This window comes from Panthera leo, chromosome D2 (genome assembly GCF_018350215.1).
Source record: "Panthera leo isolate Ple1 chromosome D2, P.leo_Ple1_pat1.1, whole genome shotgun sequence".
In the NCBI taxonomy this organism is placed as follows: Eukaryota; Metazoa; Chordata; class Mammalia; order Carnivora; family Felidae; genus Panthera; species Panthera leo.
The window spans coordinates 64,571,718-64,591,639 of record NC_056689.1 but is presented as its reverse complement, the minus strand read 5'-3'; the positions used below and the strand labels follow the sequence as shown (position 1 = coordinate 64,591,639).

General features: G+C 43.0%; 1 protein-coding gene across 6 annotated transcripts in view; it reads left to right on the top strand.

The window, feature by feature from the left end:
- The first annotated feature begins 1,074 nt into the window (after window positions 1-1,074).
- Window positions 1,075-19,922, top strand: part of SORCS1 (sortilin related VPS10 domain containing receptor 1) — a 508,818-nt gene continuing 489,970 nt past the window's right edge. For 4 of the 6 annotated variants that reach the window (XM_042908547.1, XM_042908549.1, XM_042908545.1 and 1 more), the window contains exon 1: window positions 1,093-1,650. In XM_042908547.1, the coding sequence (XP_042764481.1) occupies window positions 1,093-1,650 (558 nt within the window). Of the gene's footprint in view, window positions 1,651-19,922 lie in introns of all 6 variants that reach the window. The other 2 variants (XM_042908548.1, XM_042908550.1) reach the window with 1 other exon arrangement.

Sequence of the window (19,922 nt, the reverse complement as noted above, 5' to 3'; positions counted from 1 at the left end):
AATAGTTTCACAACAGGTATTTATTGCATTAATGACGGACAGATTTCCTACCGAGTAGGACAGTGGGGCGAGCACCGAGGATAAAAATGGCAAAAAGAATAAACTGGTCACTTCTTCCAAGTTGCTCGCAATTCCTGTCCTCAGTGAGTTTGTGGTCTCTTAGGGAAGCCAAGATATATGCCCACAAAATGCAGGAAGATTGGCTTCAAATACAGTGAGCGCTATAGGGGGTCCGGAAAGCTATCTAAGCGTAATAATTGATGGAAAAATCGCCCTAACCACACGCGCGCGCGCGCACACACACACACACACACACACACACACCACACCACAGGATCATTTAATTACATCATTCTCTGCTGTTGCCTTCCCGGGATCTCCCCCAGGCTGAGACACGCAGGCTCTGCTCTAGCTGAGGTCAAGACGCCAACTCACGGAGACTAAGGAGGCAAGGACCAGAAGCCCACCCAGCCTTAACATCTAAACTGGAGGAGCCCGGGGGTGGGGGTGTGGGGGGAGGAAAAGGCAGCCGAGACTGACAGAAACAATAAAACAGGAATAGGAAGTCCCCAACACAGCGAGCGCTCCGCGATCCCCGGCTGGCCGCCCCCACGGGAGGGGCGTGCGGGCTCAGCGCGGAGACGGGAGACCGCGGCCGCGGGGGCGCCGAGTGAGCGGCGGCGGCGGCAGCGCCCGCGAGCCCGAGGGGAGGGTCGGCGACGCATCCAGTCCCCGCAGCCACCCGCGCGGCGCAGCTCGGCAGCGGGACGCGGCGCCCGAAGCCCCGGCAGCGCCCTCCTCCCTCCCCCCGCGCGTCGCCCGCCAGCGCGCCAGCGCCCGCTCCGCCCGTGACTTCAGTCGAGCTCCACCCCCGCGTGGCGGCGGCTCGCTCGGTCCGAAGCCGCGCTCGGCACCAGCCCAGCCTGGGCAAGCGGCCGCCACCTGCCCGGCGCCGCCTCCGCCCGCCCCCTCCGCGGCCCAACTTGGATGGAGTTGGGGTCCTGAGCGCCCGCCCCTCCACGGCCCGCCGGCGGAGAGCCCCGCGCCGCCGCCTCCGCTCCGGCCCCCTCTCCGCTGCTCTCCGCTCCCGCGATGGGAAAAGTTGGCGCCGGCGGCGGCTCCCCAGCCGGGCTGAGCGCACTCCTCGCCGGCGCGGGGCTCTTGGTCCTCTGCGTCCCGGGCGCCTGCGGCGGCGGCTCCTGCTGCCCCCAGCTGCCCCCCGGCTCGGCCCCAGGCTGGGCTGCCACCCCGGGGGGCTTCGTTGGCCGGGGACCGCGAGGCAGAGCTGCTGCCACACCCCTGCCCCTCCTTGGGCGCCCGCTGTTCGCGGTGGCCCCCGGAGACCGAGCGCTGTCCCTGGAGCGGGCCCCGGGCACCGCGGCGTCCGTGGCGATGGCCCCACGCGCTGGCCGGCGGAGACGGAGTGAAGCGGAACCGGGGAAGGCAGACCGCGGAGAGGGCGCGAGCCGGAGCCCCCGGGGAATGCTAAGGGACGGAGGGCAGCCGGGGCCTGGGACTCTGGAGCGGGACCCGGACAAAGCCACTCGCTTCCGGATGGAGGAGCTGAGGCTGACCAGCACCACGTTCGCGCTGACGGGCGACTCAGCACACAACCAAGCCATGGTCCACTGGTCCGGCCACAACAGCAGCGTGAGTAGAGGGGGCCTGAGGGCAAGGGGTGACGGGGGAAAGGGTTAAAAGCAGGCTGTGTCATCTGATGGAGAATTTGGAGAAATGGGGTTTCTGCACTTGAGGGATGCTGCAAACTAAAGTCTTCCCTGCCCACCTCCCCTAGGAGTTAATGTCACCCATCAGGAGACCCACGACACCATCAGAGTCCTCTCAACCCTCCCCCCCCCCCCCCCCCCCAAGCTTCAAACAGGGCAGGCAGATACCTGTTTCCTGGTCTTATGGGTGTAGTAACAGAGCTGAAGACCCAGGCAAACAGAGGGGGTTAATGCGGAGGTGAATGGGTTAAATTTCCAGGCAGGATGACATTCTTTTAAGTGACTTTCTCTTTACTTGCTAGACTCAGGGTGAGCACAAGTCAGATCAAGAAGACTTTATTCGTAAGCTTTTTATTTTTCTGCAAAGCTCCTAACCCCCCCCCCCCCCCCCCTTCCTCACAAGGGAAGAGATACGTAGTGGAAACTAAGGTGCCCTTAATGTATTCTCTGTTTCTGGGGACCAAGTGGATGCAAGTTTCAGGACAGGAACTCTCTAGCATCTTCTAACAGCACCAGCCAGTGTGTTTTGAGAGCTGGGGCTTTCCAGCCTGTGAATGAGTGGTTGTTCTCCCCGCATGATCAGTCCCAGGAAGATCAGATATATCCCAGTGACAACAACCCCCTGTTCTTCCCCATTGCCTGACCTCCTCTAGAGAAGCTCACAAATAAAGACTCAGCCCTCCCTTTAGGAAGGGACCAGGGGGATTGCTGGATTCCAGAAGAGTGACACCAGGGAGAGTGGGTACAGTCCAGGACCTTTGGCCACGTCAGGGAAGGTTTTAGATTTTTGGAAAAGCCTGCATGTTCTGAATCTGGGGTAGCTATTCCAGCTTAAACTGCACCTGGGAAACTTCAATGAGCTGAAATAGTAAAGAACTAGCTTTGATGGGAAGAACTGAAGATGATTTAAAAGTGTGGAAAGTTCTCTAGGCTGCCATGAAGCAGAAAAGAACACAAAAACCAAGGATGAGTAAAACGAGAAAAAAAATCAAAGTTTCAGCTTCCATCAGGTTATTGAGATTGTAGTGTTTGTAATATGCACAGTCTGTGCAGCCTGGTACCTTTCAAAATGTTTTCAGTTGTGATGTCATTGCCAGAAATCTTCCCAGAAAACTTCCCACTTCAGTGAGTTGTGCTCATTGTCAGCTTTTTAATGAAAGTTGTGAACATTTGAAAATAATAGTCTGTCATTATGGGTTCCTTGAGTATATAGATATAAACTGTATTAAGGCAAATCCTGATCAACAATATTTTGTATTTGTGTGTCTGTCCTGGGAGCACCAGCAAGGTTTTCCCTACAATTCAGCTCTCATGACTGAGGCCATGGTTTTCTATAGTTCTCAGGAAAGGTTTAATCAAATAATTGAAGCTGAAATTCTTTCCGTTAAAGTTCTGGAGACCCTTGCCCTCATTTCTTACCTTAACTATCATATCTTTCATATCATAACCACTAAAATTCATCCCCCAATTTGAACTTGAATCTTCTTAAACTGATTGAATAACTTTCACACTGCTTTAAATGATTAACTCATAGCTTCTGGCTTTAAGGGGAGATTTTCAACACATCAAACATATTACATCTTGTTGAATCAAGAAGTGGAGGACATTGGACTCAAAATATTTCTGGCTTTTAATGTAATTCAAGCTGTAAAATATCACTCACCCATTAGACCTCTACTTTAGTTCATCTCTTGAAAGATCTTGGAGAGAGCTGGAAAAAGAGAGTACATCTTTGGCAAATTTTAAACTCCATTTAAGAAATGGCGCCAAGCACTGCCAGCCTTTTTCTTTTCTTTTTTTTTTTTAATGATGCTTATAAGCACAGTAGGGCTTATGAGGGTCAGGGCTTGGACAGCCAACATGCAGGGAAATCTGAGATAATGTAGGAAATCAAGGTGGTGCACATTAAAGACTTGAGCCCTCAAACCCTGTTGCTAATGAGATTTCTACCCTTTGAAGTTTTTAAAATTTTTTTTTTCAACTTTTTTTTAAATTTATTTTTGGGACAGAGAGAGACAGAGCATGAACGGGGGAGGGGCAGAGAGAGAGGGAGACACAGAATCGGAAACAGGCTCCAGGCTCTGAGCCATCAGCCCAGAGCCTGACGCGGGGCTCGAACTCACGGACCGCGAGATCGTGACCTGGCTGAAGTCGGACGCTTAACCGACTGCGCCATCCAGGCGCCCCAGCCCTTTGAAGTTTTTAATTCTGCAAGGAACCCCTCTGCTCCCCATCCCTGCCTTTTTACACACAAATTACAGGTTTTTTAGTGTGTGTGTGTGTGTGTGTGTGTGTGTGTGTGTGTGTATGTGTATTATATATATAGAAAGAAAGGGAGAGCAATCGTCTTTATCCAGGTCCCACAAAACAAAGCTGGCCCAGAGTCATAGGAGAGACAAAGTTTAAAAAACAAACAAACAGGGGCGCCTGGGTGGCGCAGTCGGTTAAGCGTCCGACTTCAGCCAGGTCACGATCTCGCGGTCCGTGAGTTCGAGCCCCGCGTCAGGCTCTGGGCTGATGGCTCGGAGCCTGGAGCCTGTTTCCGATTCTGTGTCTCCCTCTCTCTCTGCCCCTCCCCCGTTCATGCTCTGTCTCTCTCTGTCCCAAAAATAAATAAAAAACGTTGAAAAAAAAAATTAAAAAAAAAACAAACAAACAAAAAATAAATAAATGAAGGAAGGCATAAAAAAAAAAAAAAAACTTTTCTGGGCGACTTTGTCATGTAAAAAGCAGTGTGGAGACTTGGGTTCTAATGCTGGTTTATTTGTGGTTTGCTCTTGGCAAGTCGATTGCATGGTGAGTGTGAATTTCCTCATCCCTAAAATGGGGGCAACGCCAGCTCATTACGTGCCAGGTGACACATGAGCGGGTTGTGACTGTCGAGGACTACACCTGTTTGGAACTCTCAACTCACAGCCCTTCATTTCTTCCTAGAGGAAACAAACACTAATTTAAACTGGAGGGTGACATTGGGCAGCTCTCATTTTCTTCAGGGTTAGGTGTCAGCCCCCTCCCTTAAGCCCGCCCCCAACCCGCTCAGGGCCACAGGCAATACACATCCTCTGAATCTGTCTGACCTATAGCTAAAAGCCTTTGCTAAGTAGGGTTTCTGATCACAATAACCCCTGCCTTAAAGGTGTAAATGTGTGGTAATTATAGGCTGCCTGTCAAACTTGTGAGGAATTCTGGATGTTTCTCTCGCCTCCTTCCCTTCTTCCTGCCCCCTCGCTGTTGGACTTGTGCAGTTGTGTAAAGACATGACTGTTTTGCCTCATCCGTGGGAGTGATGTGATTCCTCTCCACTGCCGTCTAGCTTGATGGAAAGTGTTGCTGGAGTTGGTGGAACACCTGGGGGGATCTTTTGGCATGAAAGGTGCTGGGGATGAATCATTTGTCATGAGCTTGGTGTCTTAAGCAAGAACATATTGTTCCTACCCTACTCATCCTAGGCATGCTGTGCCCTGATCTAAATTTATACAGTAATCCTTAGTTTGTTAAAATATATATTTGTCTGTATATGTATGTGTGATGAAGCGTGTATTTATTCCTTATTTCCAAGAAATTTCAAAGTGCTACACTTATTAATCCTTATAAAAATCCTTGTTAGGTAATATGTGAATGGCAAGTGTTAATATCTATTTTTCATATTTTAATGCTGGAGTCAACTTGGATATTTCAGCCTAGTGCCTTGTCCTTTTCTCACTGGAAATAGTATTAGAAGGTTTGTTAACAGAGGCTTTCACTTACATTTTGCCATTCTGATACTTTAATGCTGCATTTGTCATAGATCATGATGGTCTGGTTGATTTCCATGTACCTCCTTGCCTTTAGCTGTTCCAGGACTTGACATTTACCACGGAACCTTAGTGAATACACCGAATCCCAACTTGGGTCAGGTTTTGGGTAGATGTCTTCTCTTCCATCACCTCACTTAATTTTCACAGACCTGCTATGAGGAGATATTCTTATTCTCATTACACAGAGAAGAAAAACCGAAGCTGTAGAAAGCTGAATGAATTGCTAAGATGTTACAGAAGGTCAGTGTCAAATAGGGGCTGGAACCCTGAGTAAGCCGATTTCCCAACCTCACAGAATGGCTAGTCTTAAAGACTTTAAGGTAGAACAGAAAAACTCAGGCCTTTTGGAGTCAGAATTTTAAATCATCCTATCTTGGGGGGATTTCAGATGATGGTGGAGGAAGGCACAGTCCTAGCTGTAAGCTCCATCTGTAGAAAAGCAAGGACTTTAACAGGTGCCTGTCACATTGCACTCTTTACCTTAAGTAGTGATTTGCTTGTTCTCTTATCCGCCTACCTCTTCGTCTTTAGTGAGACATGGAATCTGCACCTGGTGATTCATTGAGCACGAGGTAACCTGCCATCATTCAGCTCTCAGATCTAGTGTTCTTCAGGAACAGATTGCTTTTCGAAGTTACTTCTAAATCTGATTTATAGAGAGGTTGCACGTAAACACTTGATTTGATTGTACATTTAGACATATTTTTTGGCTTGTTTTTAAAGTAAAATGATAAAGGGTTTTAGCTCTCTCTAACAAGCCCACATAATTCCTTCTCTGATCGGTGCTTTGTGCTGTTAGTGAATGTTAATGTGGTGTGACACGGGAGGCAGGGGGTTTGGAAGCAGAGAGATTTGAGTTTGAGTGTTAGGTCTCCTGCTTACCACACTTTGCCTTGAACAAGACACTTAAATTCTTTGAACTTCGCCTTCCTCAACTAAAATATGGGGATAGTACAGCTTTTGCAGGCTTTTTTCCTGAACAGTTGATATCATGTATATGAAGTTGCTGATACATAGTAAGTGCTCAACAAATGCTACTTGTTCTTTTAGTTTAATAAATAATTCTCCAGTGGTGGATAAGAATGCTGAGTTATAGTCCCGACTGTGTACACAAACTAGATATGTAGTCATAATGTGTCCTATGGGGCCTCAATTTCATCCTCTGTAAAATGATGCAGATAGACTAGAATGCCATGGAAATCTCCTACAGGTTGGAAGTAACTTAATAGTTTGTTCAGCCTGCACGTATTGTGCACCTACATTTAAGTGTACTAGGAGAGTTGGGGACACACGAGTGACAAAATGACCTGTACCCTTGACCTGTAAGCAGCAAGCTTTTTGTTCCACACGATTCCTCCTTTTTCCATGGTTAATATGTGTATCCATTCATAAGAAATCAAAACATTTGAGATACAAGCAGGCATTCATTTCAATGTTGACTTGCAGCAAAATCTAATTTATTATGGTTTTTTTTGGGTCACATCTTCTCATGAAGGAACTTTGTATCTTTGGACAACAAAATTGCTTCATATGAGATTGGGAATTTAGTTTCCCCTAATATATTCAGTGGGGTGTTCTAGAGGAAAATGACATAAATGTTGACTCTGGGAACTCTATCCACATCTTTTTATGGAGGGACCCCAGAAACTCCTAGACTAAGGCACAAAACCTGATGGAATTGTTTATTTAATAATTCTTTAATGATTTATCTAAGAGAATAAAAATTACCTCCAAGGAGAGATTGCCATGTGGCAGCATTGTGCTAAGAAGCTTGCACAAATTGTCGTATTGACCTTTAATTCTACAAATATATATTGAGTCCTAACATTTGTTAGACACTTCTAATACAGATATATGTGCAGCGACGCCCAAAGGTGGGAGTAATTATTCCCTGCCCTCAAGGAGCTTTCTGTCTTGTACTTAAAGAGTTCTCTGAAGAGGTAACAGAATCTGAGAACCCACTGAGGGCAGAGGATGCTATCGAGTTCAGAAGAGAATCAGACATCTACTGAGTAGGGTGGCCTTCAAACTTCCTGGTGGAGCAGGTACTTCAAGTGAACCTTGAAATGTAGAGAAAATCTTTATTAAGAGATGGAGGTTATTACAAGGATATTTTGAACTGAATGGATAGCAAGAGTAAAGGTCAAGAGTAGAGATGTAAATATTCCTGTGTGTTCCAATAAATTAGCCTACTTTAAATGTAAACTATGTTTAACTGACGTGTTAATCTTAGAAATCATTTTAAAAATATGATTTAAGCCAAGATATGCAAATTGATCTTCTAGTGTCTTTGGGTATATTCCAACCCCCCCCCCCCAAAAGAAAAGAAAACCTGTGTGGTCACTGAAAGATGCACTCTTTACCTTCGTGAAAGATACGATTGCCTTTGTTTGCACCTTAGATCTCAGCTAGAGTCATCACTGTTTCATTTTTACATAGACATTTTCCACACACAGTTTTCTGTAAAGGCCTTTGTTTTGTTTAAGTCCCTGGTCAGAAATATCACTGGCCAGGCTGCCCAGAGGGTAAATTAATTTGGCTCCTTGCCAGCTTATGTTAAGTCCCTCAACATACGTAAAATATTTGTTCTGTCTTTGTGGATATCTCAATTACCATTCTATATCTCTGGCTAGAAAGGGTGGAGAATGCATCTGTGTGTCCTAGGGAGGAAACAAGCCAAATGGTGTCAGTGCAGTGGCTAACAGGGATGGCAGGGAATACGTGTGGCACATGGGAGGTGGAGCCGGGCTCCGTGGAGGTGGAGTGGTTACTCTGGAGGGGCATGCACACTCTTTTCCGTGGGGTGGATCGAGTAGTCAAATGGTTGGCAAGAAACAAAGTAGAACCTTACTGTGCAAAGTTCATAAGGAAAGAACAGAGCCTCTTCTAAACCATAAGTAGAGAGAAAAAGGACATGAATGTTCTGTAGGAAATCCTACATGAAATTTTCCCTGTGTATAAGAGATACTGTGTCTGTTTCTATAGCACTCCTGAATGTTGTTACAGCACTTTAGATCCCTTATAGCCATTTCCTTTGCAAAATGCCTCAGCTTTCAAAGATTGGAACGTTTCTTTCCTTACCTCAGTTGGTTTTCTCCCCATGGGCCCATGAGATAGGAAAGACAAATATCATCTACATTTCTCAGGTAGGGAAATGAAGGCACTGCTATTAAGTAGGTCAGTTAGTGGAAGAAGAGAGTCAACAGTGTTTTGCCACACCATGTGACTGATTCTTGGCTTGGCCCCCTGCTGGCTTTCCACAGGCAAGAGTTAGAACACAGCTACATCCTAGCCCCTTGGTTTATCTGAGGCCTATGCACCTGTGTCCATAATGTTTTCCACTGTGGGAAGAAGTGTGGGTATTGGCCATGGAGATCCTGAGTTCTGTGCTCAGCTATTCTGGGCTTCAGAGCAGGTGGACTCATCAGAAGGCTCATGGCATTGTTTAAACCTTTAAAAGGGGACCTTAAAGACAGATGATGGGGCTTTCTGCAAGCAAGGTCTCTGGCAAAAACCCATTCTCCATATTCCACTGCTAATGGACTTGAGAGGTATGATTACTTACAACTGGGCTAGTTGCAGAAGGAGCTTGAGGGAGAAGAGGGGCATATTCACTTCTTCCTCTCTTTAATTGGCTGATACAGATTAAATGTAGTTTAAAATAATAGTAAGTGTGATCTCAGTCAAGGGAACCTAACGTGTCAACATTTGGGAGCAGCGGTAGTCAAATTGAAGGGTGCCTGTTGATACTGATGGGGTTTATTGGCTCAAAGATTATATAACAGAGTTCTCAGCTATTGCCTTCACTGCTTATTCTGACTTTTGGGGCATGGGTGGGGGAATGGAGCAAAGGGGAGTTCACTGAACACTAGGGATAGCTCTCTATAGCCAGATAAGATCTATTGATTGTAACAGAAACCCCTCTTGACAATCATATAAATAACCACCAAATTTGTGAGAAGCTTCCCTGAAAGAACTTTCTAGAGCATCACACTGTTTAACTTCATCTTCCCACCACCGTAATACAAATGAGGTATTATTGTCCTCATTCTAGAGTTGTGGAAGTCAGGGCTTAAAGAACTTGCTTGGGCAAGGTCACCCAGTTAGAAGGTGGCACAGCTGGAATTGGAATTTTGTCCTTTCTGGCTCCAAAGCATTTTCCATTTGATCACGTTGACTCTCTGTAAGGGTTTAGTTCTGAGTTTCTTTAGCAAGAACTTCACAAGTCAGTGCAGAGGGATGGTAGGGGAACTTTTGGCATGAGGACCCCACCTCAGGGTTTTCCCCTATCATATCATCCTGATCAGGGCACTAACCTGATATATTTTACTTAGTAATAATCTGCTTCATGACAGAGCTCAATCAAAGCCTCAAGGGCCATCTGTCCCCTTGAGTGGCTCTCCTGGGGTTATTAAAACGTGTCTTCTTGTTATTCTGGGAGGATGTGTGGGATGTGCTGTTTGGCTTCTCCCTGCTGGCTAATGAACCTTGAGTGAAAGTGTGGACAACTTGTATACTTTTTAAAGAAACTGCTAATAAAAATCATGCTATCAGAAGCTACCAACTAATCATGTTGTGCCCTGAAGCCAATGGATTGATGCCTTTAGTCATCTTTCCCTAACCAGAGTAGCAGAGGCTATTGAGACACTGAATTGTGGACCATAGATCCTTCTGCTTCAGGGTCTTTGGGGGAGGGGAGGGGAGTTAAAAGCAATAGGCCTTCCCCTTGTCTTAGCACTTCCCAAAATACACTCTTGATAAGAATCATTGGGGAGGAAGGGCTATTTTAGGCATGGTTGTCACCTGCTTAGAAATCTATCTGTATCCGTCTTTACCCTGACGTAGGTTTTGCCAAGTTGACAGGGGAATTCTAAACTGGGCAGCTGTGGGCACCTCGGGCAGCATTTCTTAAAGAGCTTGCCCTCATGGGACCTGCTTTTACATCTGTTGGTGGGGACTAGGAATCTTTATGTTTTACAGACTCCCTTAGGAAGTCTATAAAGCTTGAAAATCATTTTCCTAAGATTCACGTGTGAGTTTTGGGGTCTATGAACCCCTTCCGTTGTCTGTACAACCTTGTGTCAATATGCTTCACTTTTCCCTGTGGTGAGCTGGAGCCCACAGCTTTTTTATCAGCTTCTCCACGGAAACTGTGACCCCTGTGGGAAAGACCTGGTACAAGGTGCCTTAGGAGAATGAGAGACAGTTACGTGGGACAGTGCAGATTCCCCAGGAAGAAGATGATGCTTTTTTGCCAGATGGTGATGTTTTTTATCGCTGAATATATCCTAGGCAGTTATCTTTCCTGGATGTCCAGATGACCACGGGCAGACCATGTCTTCAGTGGCTGAAAGAGGACATTATTTTAATTAGAACACAATGTTTAGTTATGGGTTTGAGTTCCCACTCTGCTATGTGCTAGATCGGTGAACTTGGGCAATTAACTTTATAATTCTGTGCCTTCATTTCCTTAGCTGTAAAATGGAAACGATAACGCTATATTTTTTATATGGTTTCTTACTGGTTAAAGGAGACACTAGATTCAAAAGTGCTGAAAGTGGCATCTGGCAGATAGCAACCAATCATTGAAGGTTAGCTATTATCATCGTTATTGGTGTTACCACTATTTTGTTAGTATTAGTACTAGTATTACTAATGCTCGAGTATGACCTACTAAATGGTGTTTTTAATATGCTGCTCATGATAATACTCTTGTTTCTGCAGTTATGTTTTTCTATTTCAGCTACATTTTCTTGTTATGGGTCCAAGACCCTGTCTTATGCTTTTGTCATCCTTCTCAATGTCTCCAGCTATTTGCACATAGTAGTTGTAATAAGTGTCTGGACGTGATTTCCAATGTGTGTGTGTGTGTGTGTGTGTGTGTGTGTGTGTGTGTGTGTGTGTGTGTTGGTTGGTGTGGGGGCTTCCACACCAACAAGCAAAACTCTGACAACAGGTGGGTGTCCTACAATTCAACTCAACTTCGGCACTGTGTACCCAGAGGCAGCACCTCAGAGTCCACCAGTGAAGAGCTCAGTCCAACAGGACTGCCACCCCCTCCCAACTTCAGATGCCATTCACAGCCCAAGGTGTCGCCTGTGCTTGTGACCAACTAGCTGTAAATTTGAAGTTCCAATGAATCTCTCCTTGGGTTTGATTAATTTGCTAGAAAAGCTTATAGAACTCAAGAGAAATATTTTACTTACTAAATTTCCAGTTTATTACAAAAGGATATAACTCAGGAATAGCCATATGGAAGAGATGCATTGAGCAAGATTTGGGGAAAAGGCAGAGCTTCCGTGTTCTTTCTGAGCATGCTGCTCTCCCTGAATCTCAACATGTTTACCAACCTAGAATCTCTTGGAACCCTATCCTATTGGGTTTTATGGAGGCTTTATTCCATAGGCACAATTGATTAAATCATTAGCCGGCAGTTCAGCCTCTAGCCCCTCTCCCTTCCTCAGAGGTTAGGGACTGGGACTAAAAGTTTGCAACCTTCCAATCAGGTGGATGGTTCTCCTGGCAACCAGCTCCCATCCTTAGGTGTGGTCCCATAGTCATCTCATTAATATAAAAAAGGACACTTTTATCTCTCTCATCATATAGGAAATTCTAAGAGTCTTTGGAATTTGGTGCCAATGATGAAATAAAGATCAAATATACATTTATTATAAATCACAATATTGCAAATTGCTTACTAAATATTTGCTGTTTTGGGGATAGAAAAATTTTCCTCTACCCTTCAGAGTTCTTGTCTAAGAATTAAATTGACATGAGACAGAATGACAGGAGAAAATCATATTTTATTCTTACATGTAGGGAATCCACATAAATATGAAATTCCAAAGACGGTAAAACAGCATGGGATATATACATCATTCTGAACTAAAGAAAAGGGGTATGGGTCTGAGACTTGAAAGGGGGTGGGGGAGGACAATTTACAGGAAGATAAAGAAGATCAAGTGTTTAGTAAAGGAAATATTTTCCGAACCACATAGAAACAATAGGATACAGAGAGGAATTTTAACAAATGCTTTGCTAGGTTCCTCCCTGTCTCTCACACTTAGTTCGTATTACAGTGTAGTTGTCTATGGTGATAGCACCCTTCCTGAAACAGGTCCTCCATCCAGATTCTTTTTGGCAGTTAGGGGGAAGGTCAAAGATTTTTCCCAAGTCTTTTGGACTTTGATTATTTTCAGCTTGAAATCTGCACACAAAGTCATATGTTTTGGGGCCAGCAGCCCTTAGTAACTATACGATTTTGTTTGCTTGTTCCTTGGGGAAAATGGCTTTTCACTTAAACAATCCATGATCTTGTTTACGAGTGTTGTAGAATATTCAGCCACAAAAAGATTGCTTATGTAAATATATATACATATATATACGTGTATATACACATATATACATATACATATTATATACCTATGTATATATGTATATAATTGGGAAACCACCCACAAAATACCAGAAAGGGAAAAATAGATTGAAAAATAGTACAAATATAAGACACATGAAGTCCGTGGGGTTTTTTGTGTATGCATTTCCCTCATATATCTCAAGCCTCTAGAAATATACCTGAACATGGAAGGACTCAATAATTTCAAAATTTTATTGTATGCTATAAAATACCATTACAAAAGAGGAAAGGTATGATTCAAAACATTTCCTGTGATTATAAGGAATGTTGGCTTTATAGGTGATGCTTTTTGTTTGTCCATAGTTATGCTGTTGTTTCTCAATAAATATACATTGCTTGAGTTACTTTTAAAAGTTACTTGAAAAATGAAAAAAAATAAGAGTGAGCAAAGGAGATTTTGAACTTGGCCTCATTAGAACTGAATTCCAGGCAACTGAACTAAACAAAGAGCCCACGTTCAAGTTGCCTGATTTGCTTCCAATCGCTATTGTTGGGAGAGAGCGAGTGCCCAGGGTTTTTGCAAAGCAGAAAGATCACTCTGTGTCTCTCTTCCGGGTGAGCAGCAGCAGGGGCCGGCGGGTCTTTTGTTTACCTTCCCCTTTGCTGATCCCAGAAAGAGAGATCTGAGGCCATTTCACCAAACTGACAACCCCTTCCAGAAATTGTAGTAGCTTCAGTTCCCATTAAAAGAACATGCATTCCATTTTGAATCTATGTCTCTGTCTTGAGCTTAGTCTCCATCTCTAAATCATGTATGTACACATGAGCGCATACATAATAAATGTGTGCATCCCATATGCTCATAACTGCTTAAACACTGATGTACTACACTTAAGTCTCTACTCTCAAAAGTGGAATATTAGATATTGCTGTAAGGATGCTTACTGATTGTGAGAGCTGAATGGAAGAACATCTCCAGAACAAAGAAAAAGAAACCGAAGAGAGACAGACAGTGGAAGCTGAGAGATAGAAAGAATAAGAGAGAGAGAGAGAGAGAGAGAGAGACAGAGAGAAAGACAGAGACAGCAGAGGTGGACCAAGAAAGAGGAGGCTAAAGAGAAGGTGAGGCAAGAGACAGACAGACCAGAGACAGAGAAAAGCAGATGGAGAAACAAAGAATTGTAACAGAGACATGGAAGCGTGGAGTAAATCACAGAAAGAAAGTGAGAGATGAAATAGGAAACATACCACTGAGTGGAGAGAACTCACTGTCAGCTCATAAAGAATGCAGAACAGAACTGAGTCCTAGTCTCATGGTACCCTTGTCCTTTGGCAACAGTACTTCCCTGGTCTTTGCTCTGGGGGGTCCAAACCCAGCCCTGTCATGTTGCCAGCAGACGCAGCCAATCTTACGTGTGTGGTAGCTTTGAGAACCACTCGTGCTGGTTGGCTGGGTGTGGGGTGGAAGGGGTGTGTGTAGTATTTATGCACTTTTAAGCATGTCTTAAGAGTGCTTTCTTGTGGGAGATGGAACTGATGGTCTAGATGGTAGAAAGGCAACTTGTAACCTTTCCTTTTATACCAGTATGTGCTGTTTTGAATTTTTAACAGGGGCATGCATTTCTTTAATAATAAAAATACTAAAACATGTTTTAAGTGGTTGTTGTGTCAGCACTGTGCTGAGTCTGAGAATACAGAGCTGAATAAGACCTGCCCTTTGCCCTTGAGGGCGCATATTCTGGTGGAAGTAGACAGACACATAAACAGATAAATTGCAATTTAATATGATAAGTGCATAATAGCTGTAATAGAGCTTTGTGCAAAGTGCTATGGGAGCAAAGATGAGTGGGGAACAACTAATTCTTTCTGAGAGTGGGAAGCAAGGCTTTAAAGGGAGGTGACATTTAAGCTGGTCTTTACACAACATGAGGAGTTTTGCAGACAGAATAGGCCACTCCTAACTCTTTTAAACTCCTCAAATCTTTGGTTTTGGATTCATTTTAGATTGCTAGTGTGGTCAACAAGCTGTGACAGGAATGGCACTGTCTTTCTCCATCATCTCAGTGTCCAAGTAATTTGGAACCTAGGCTCATGGTATGTTTAAATATCAGATTAGACTCCCCAGGTTAAAATGTCTGTTAAGTGCTTGGCCTCACCCTGACCAAAGGAACTTGATTTTCCAAAAGAGGAAAGTTTTTCCCCTGAATCTTTGTGTACCTACGTATGCTTGTACACAAATGTGTACAGATGCATACATACATACACATACAAATTCAAGGTATTTCTGTCTTTTCTATTCACAGAATTTGGTTAAGCAATGAGGGAATTTTTTCAAGGTTATTCTATATGTTTCTGCTTTTAAAGAGTTAAAAGTTGGTGTTCATGTCATTCTCTTGGACATGCTTCCCAAATCAATATGGGGAACTGGGTGCATTAGGATGAGTTGGATGATCACCACTTAAGATTGCAGTATGACTCAAGGCAGTAAGAGAAGGCCACAGAGTGGCCAGAGATACAGGGAACGTGTGCTCTCAGAACTGGTCACGAGCCCATGATCAAATGAAGAGATGTTTCCATAGCCTTTGAGTTCCACCATCTCTGTGCATTGAATTTTCAGTCACACTGAGCTTTGAGATGATGTTACAAGGTCCAGATCTGGCTTTGGAGTATTGTGACTTAGGAATCTTGACCCAGCTTTTGTGCTACTGTAGTAGATTCAATGACTCAGGAATTTCATCCTTTTCAGGCAGAAATGACTTGAGAATGAGCTTTTTAGCTATGCATAAATATACTCTGAGACATATAAATGACCATCCTCAAAGCATAAGATGAACTCTACCCTGGTCTGAATGCAACTTTGCCCACCCCCTACCCTCAGATTCATATGTTGATATGTAACCCCAAAGTGATGGTGTTAGGAGGTGGGGCCTTTGGGAGGCAAATAGGTCATAAGGATGGAACCCCAATGAATGGAGATTAGTGTCTTAATAAAAGTGATCTAAGAAACTCCCTTACCCTTTCTACCTTGTGAGGACACAGCAAGAAGGTGCCATTTGTGGAACCTGGAAGTGGACCCTCACCAGAAACTGGATTTTATGGTGTTTGGATCCTAAACTCCCTGGACTCCAGAGCTGTGGGAAAGAAATGTCTGCTGTTCATAAGCCATCCAGTCTATGGTATTTTTTTTGTAGCATCCTGAATGGACTAAGACAAGTTCTCTGCCAATTACCTAAGGCTCATTTCCTATATTAGACTCTCCTTGATATTCATTTAAGTTAGATTAAAATCTTAGGGAAAGGAAAAGGAAAAATCGTATTTGCTTTAAAAGCTCATCAAGTATGGAAGTGCCCAAGTGCCTCTCACTCAGCCTAAATGTAGGTCTTGAAAATATCTGTAAAGAAGCAATGGTTATATTACCATTTTAGGGAGAGGCATTAGTTTATCTTTCTTTTGCATGTGGGATTTGAGGTAGTTTATTTAAGGCAGGGGTTAGCCAACTATGACCTGTGTACCAAATTGGCCTAACACTTGTTTTGTATATGACCCACAAAAATGTTTTTACATTTTTATTATTTTTTATATGTTTTTACATTTTTAAGTGGCTAAGAGAAATAAAAATAATGATGGGTCATGACACCTGAAAATTATTTGATATAAAATTTTATTGGAACACAACCATCCTCATTCATTTACGTACTTTTGATGGCTGCTTTGGGGCAAAAATGACAAAGTTGAGTAGTTGTGACAGATTGTATAGCTCATAATGTCTAAAGTATTTATCCTCTTACCCTTTTTGAGAAAGGTTTACCATTGTTTGATTTAGGAGATTGGAGAGAATATAAGCAGTGAGGCACAATGAAAATACCGAAGTTGTTACCTGCATACTAACTTGAAGATCGTCCTTTGACCCTCTCTTTCCTGCCTCAAAGGCGAACATACTCTTAGCCACTGCAAATTCTCACTGCCAATGCAGACCTTTCGTTCTCTGTTCCTGTCCCTTTGCTCATACTACTTCCTCTGCTTAGAAACTTAATCATCCATGAAAAAGAGAAAGAAAGAAAGTTAATCAGCTTTGTTTCTGCCCAGTTAAGTCCATTTAATTCTTTAAGTCATTGCTTGACTATCATCTCCTTTCTGAGAGTTTCCACAATACTTCCAAGAAGTATTGAGATACCTACATCTTATAAGAAGAGATCTTATGTGCCAAGTTACTCTCTTTATGCCTCTCTCCAAGCACTGTCTTAGATTCTAGTCAATGTGACAAGGCTCCATTCTATTCATTTTTTATTCTTGTAGCTGGTCCACAGGAGGTACTTGATAAGTGTACATTAAAATATCAGAACACTAAAGCAGTATAGGATCATTTCATTGGCTTTCTTTAATAAAGAAGGTTACTGGTCAGCATTGAGACACTGTAATGATAGGCTGTCTGGATATTTTTCACTGTCCTGATTCATGAAATATAAACTATCTGGATTGCCTCATGCAAATTGTTCTAATAAAATGACCCAAAATTATACCGAAAGACAGAGAGAGACATAGAAACAGATAGAGGGGGGGTGGGTGGGAGGGAGGAAGAGACTGAGAGGGAAAACATAAATTCAAATCAAATAAATCAAGTTGTGTTGGAGTTACAGCATCCTTATATCATGAAGGGTAAGGATGTGTCTTAATGAAGTCTGATATTCTAGCTGCCAAGATGTGCTGATGGCTGGTAGGGGCTAGCATTGCCTCGGGCCTGAGGGAGAAAATAACTTCATGCTCCTAATTTAAGGAGCTGGATTGAGAACCAGCCCCCATGATACAGAAGTCTCAGCAAAGCCAGAGCATTTGAGAAATGGTGAAGACATATTGCATTGTGAGAGATAAAATTGCATTTGTGATAATGGACTGAACCAAGAGCACCATGACAATGAGAAAAGAATTATGGATTAAATGGACATGTTTTTTTCAGGCACATTTACCTGAAAGGGTACCTTGAAGGTTGGTGGATTTCCCAAGTGAGTTTGGACAGAGTGGGAATTCAATTAAAGGTGGGTAAGGACTCCTACGTATCGAGATCTTAGACAATAGTTGATAAAATAATAGTCAACACTTATGAGGGGTTTGCAGTGTGTCAGGTACTATTCTTGGTATTACACGTGTCAGCTATAGAAAGTAGGCATTGTCATTATCCTCGTTTTAGAATTAAGAAACTGAAAAACAGGAGGGTAAATAACCCACCCAAGGTCACTAGGATAGCAAAAGGTAGAATTTGGATTTTAGTCCAGATAGTTATGGCCTAAAAAGCTCAGTTCTTTGGCATTATATTCATGACATCCATTCATGACATTTGGAATGCTAGAACATTTCATCTTTTTGGTAAATTCAACTTGTTCATGTAGTAAATCGTTATTAAGTGCCTAATACACACCAGGCATATGCCAGACACTGGGAATTTGTTTGTGATTAAACCAGCAGAGTTTTGACCCTCTAGGAGCTTAGAGATTGGTGGTCCATCCATGTACTCTCTGTGGAGAGATTATGATCCAAGACTCCTCTTCAGAACTCCCAAAGCTTACGCATTCCTCAGGAGTTAATTGAAAAAAAAAATCTAGGAAAACATTTTTTAAACATTGACAGGCAACAGGTAGAGTTCTGGTTGTCATGGTTGAAATAATATACTCACAGAAATCTTTGTCTAAAGGGATATAAACACTTAGGGGTTCTCTTTGTCACAGGCTTTGGCAAATTAGTGTATAAATGAAGGACATTTACAATACACATCTCTGCTTCTGCCTTTATATATAAATCATCAGCCATACCTCTACGTAGAGCTGGACAGTGTCTCATTCAGTGTCTCTGCTTTGTTTTCCAACATTGCAGCCAATTCTATTATGTAAGTAGATAAAAAAAAAACAACATATGACTGATTTTCTATGAAAACAAAAATGCTTGCCCCTGCTATATGATTAAGCAAAGATTTTCTCTATAGATGGAGAAAAATTATAAAACTATTTCAAAGGCAGCTATAGCACTTAGTTAAAAGTAGAGCTAAAGTGACATTTATTTAACAAATAATTTGGGATTCTTTCTTACAGCAGTTCCTTTTCTTATGTGGAAACGATCCTTTCTATTTAAGAAGGAGTCCTTGATTTCTTTCTCTAAATCAGGGGCCATTTAAACTAGATTGTGTTGTATGCAACTGCTATATTTCAACCTAACACCTAAGTCGCCTTAATTCAATCAGGACACATTTGAACGGTCTGACCTTGATTTATTATTAAAACTACCCTATAGCTAACTTTTTTGTGTGTCTTTAATGGACTTCCTTATTTTTAGGCCTGCTTGCATTTTATTTATGCTAAATTGCTTGCAAAATCCTGAGTTTCTAATTAAGACCTATTCTTCTTTGTTAAAACACTTGGTGTGGGCTACTTAATTTTCTTGCACAGTGATTTTGTGTTGGACAGTGTATCTTAAAATGCAATATTTCGACTGCAATTGAGACAGAAAACCAGGATAGTAAATGGGTTTTGCATCCTTTAGACAAGACCATTTCTGCAATGTGCCCGTCTGGGATGACTGACAAAATGTTTCCTTCCCATGAGTTGCTAGTTTCTGGCCTCTCTCCAGTCTCCTCATTTACTTCTGTAGGTGATTTAATTCAGCAACTTTCACTTCACTATTCCTGGTAGTTTAAATATCTTGTGCCATCCAGAAATGCCTAATGTGTTTGCCCAAGATTTTCCTACCAAACAATCTGCTTTATTCATTGCTTGCCCATGTTTTAACACCACCTCCCACCCACATTGGTGTTTATCACATTGTTTGGGGATGGATATGAGCAGAGAAATCAGAATGCTTTCATACCTCCCCCTTATCCACGGGAAGATAGAGACTATCACCGCCTGGCTGAAGAGGGAGGTAGATTAAATAACACCATGCACCCTGATAGCTTAATTCTTTAAAAGAAGCACTACAGAGAGTCATGGCATATTGAAATAACCATTTCTTTTTGTTTTGCTCTTTTTCAAGAGGTGGTGTGGTTATTCGTTACAC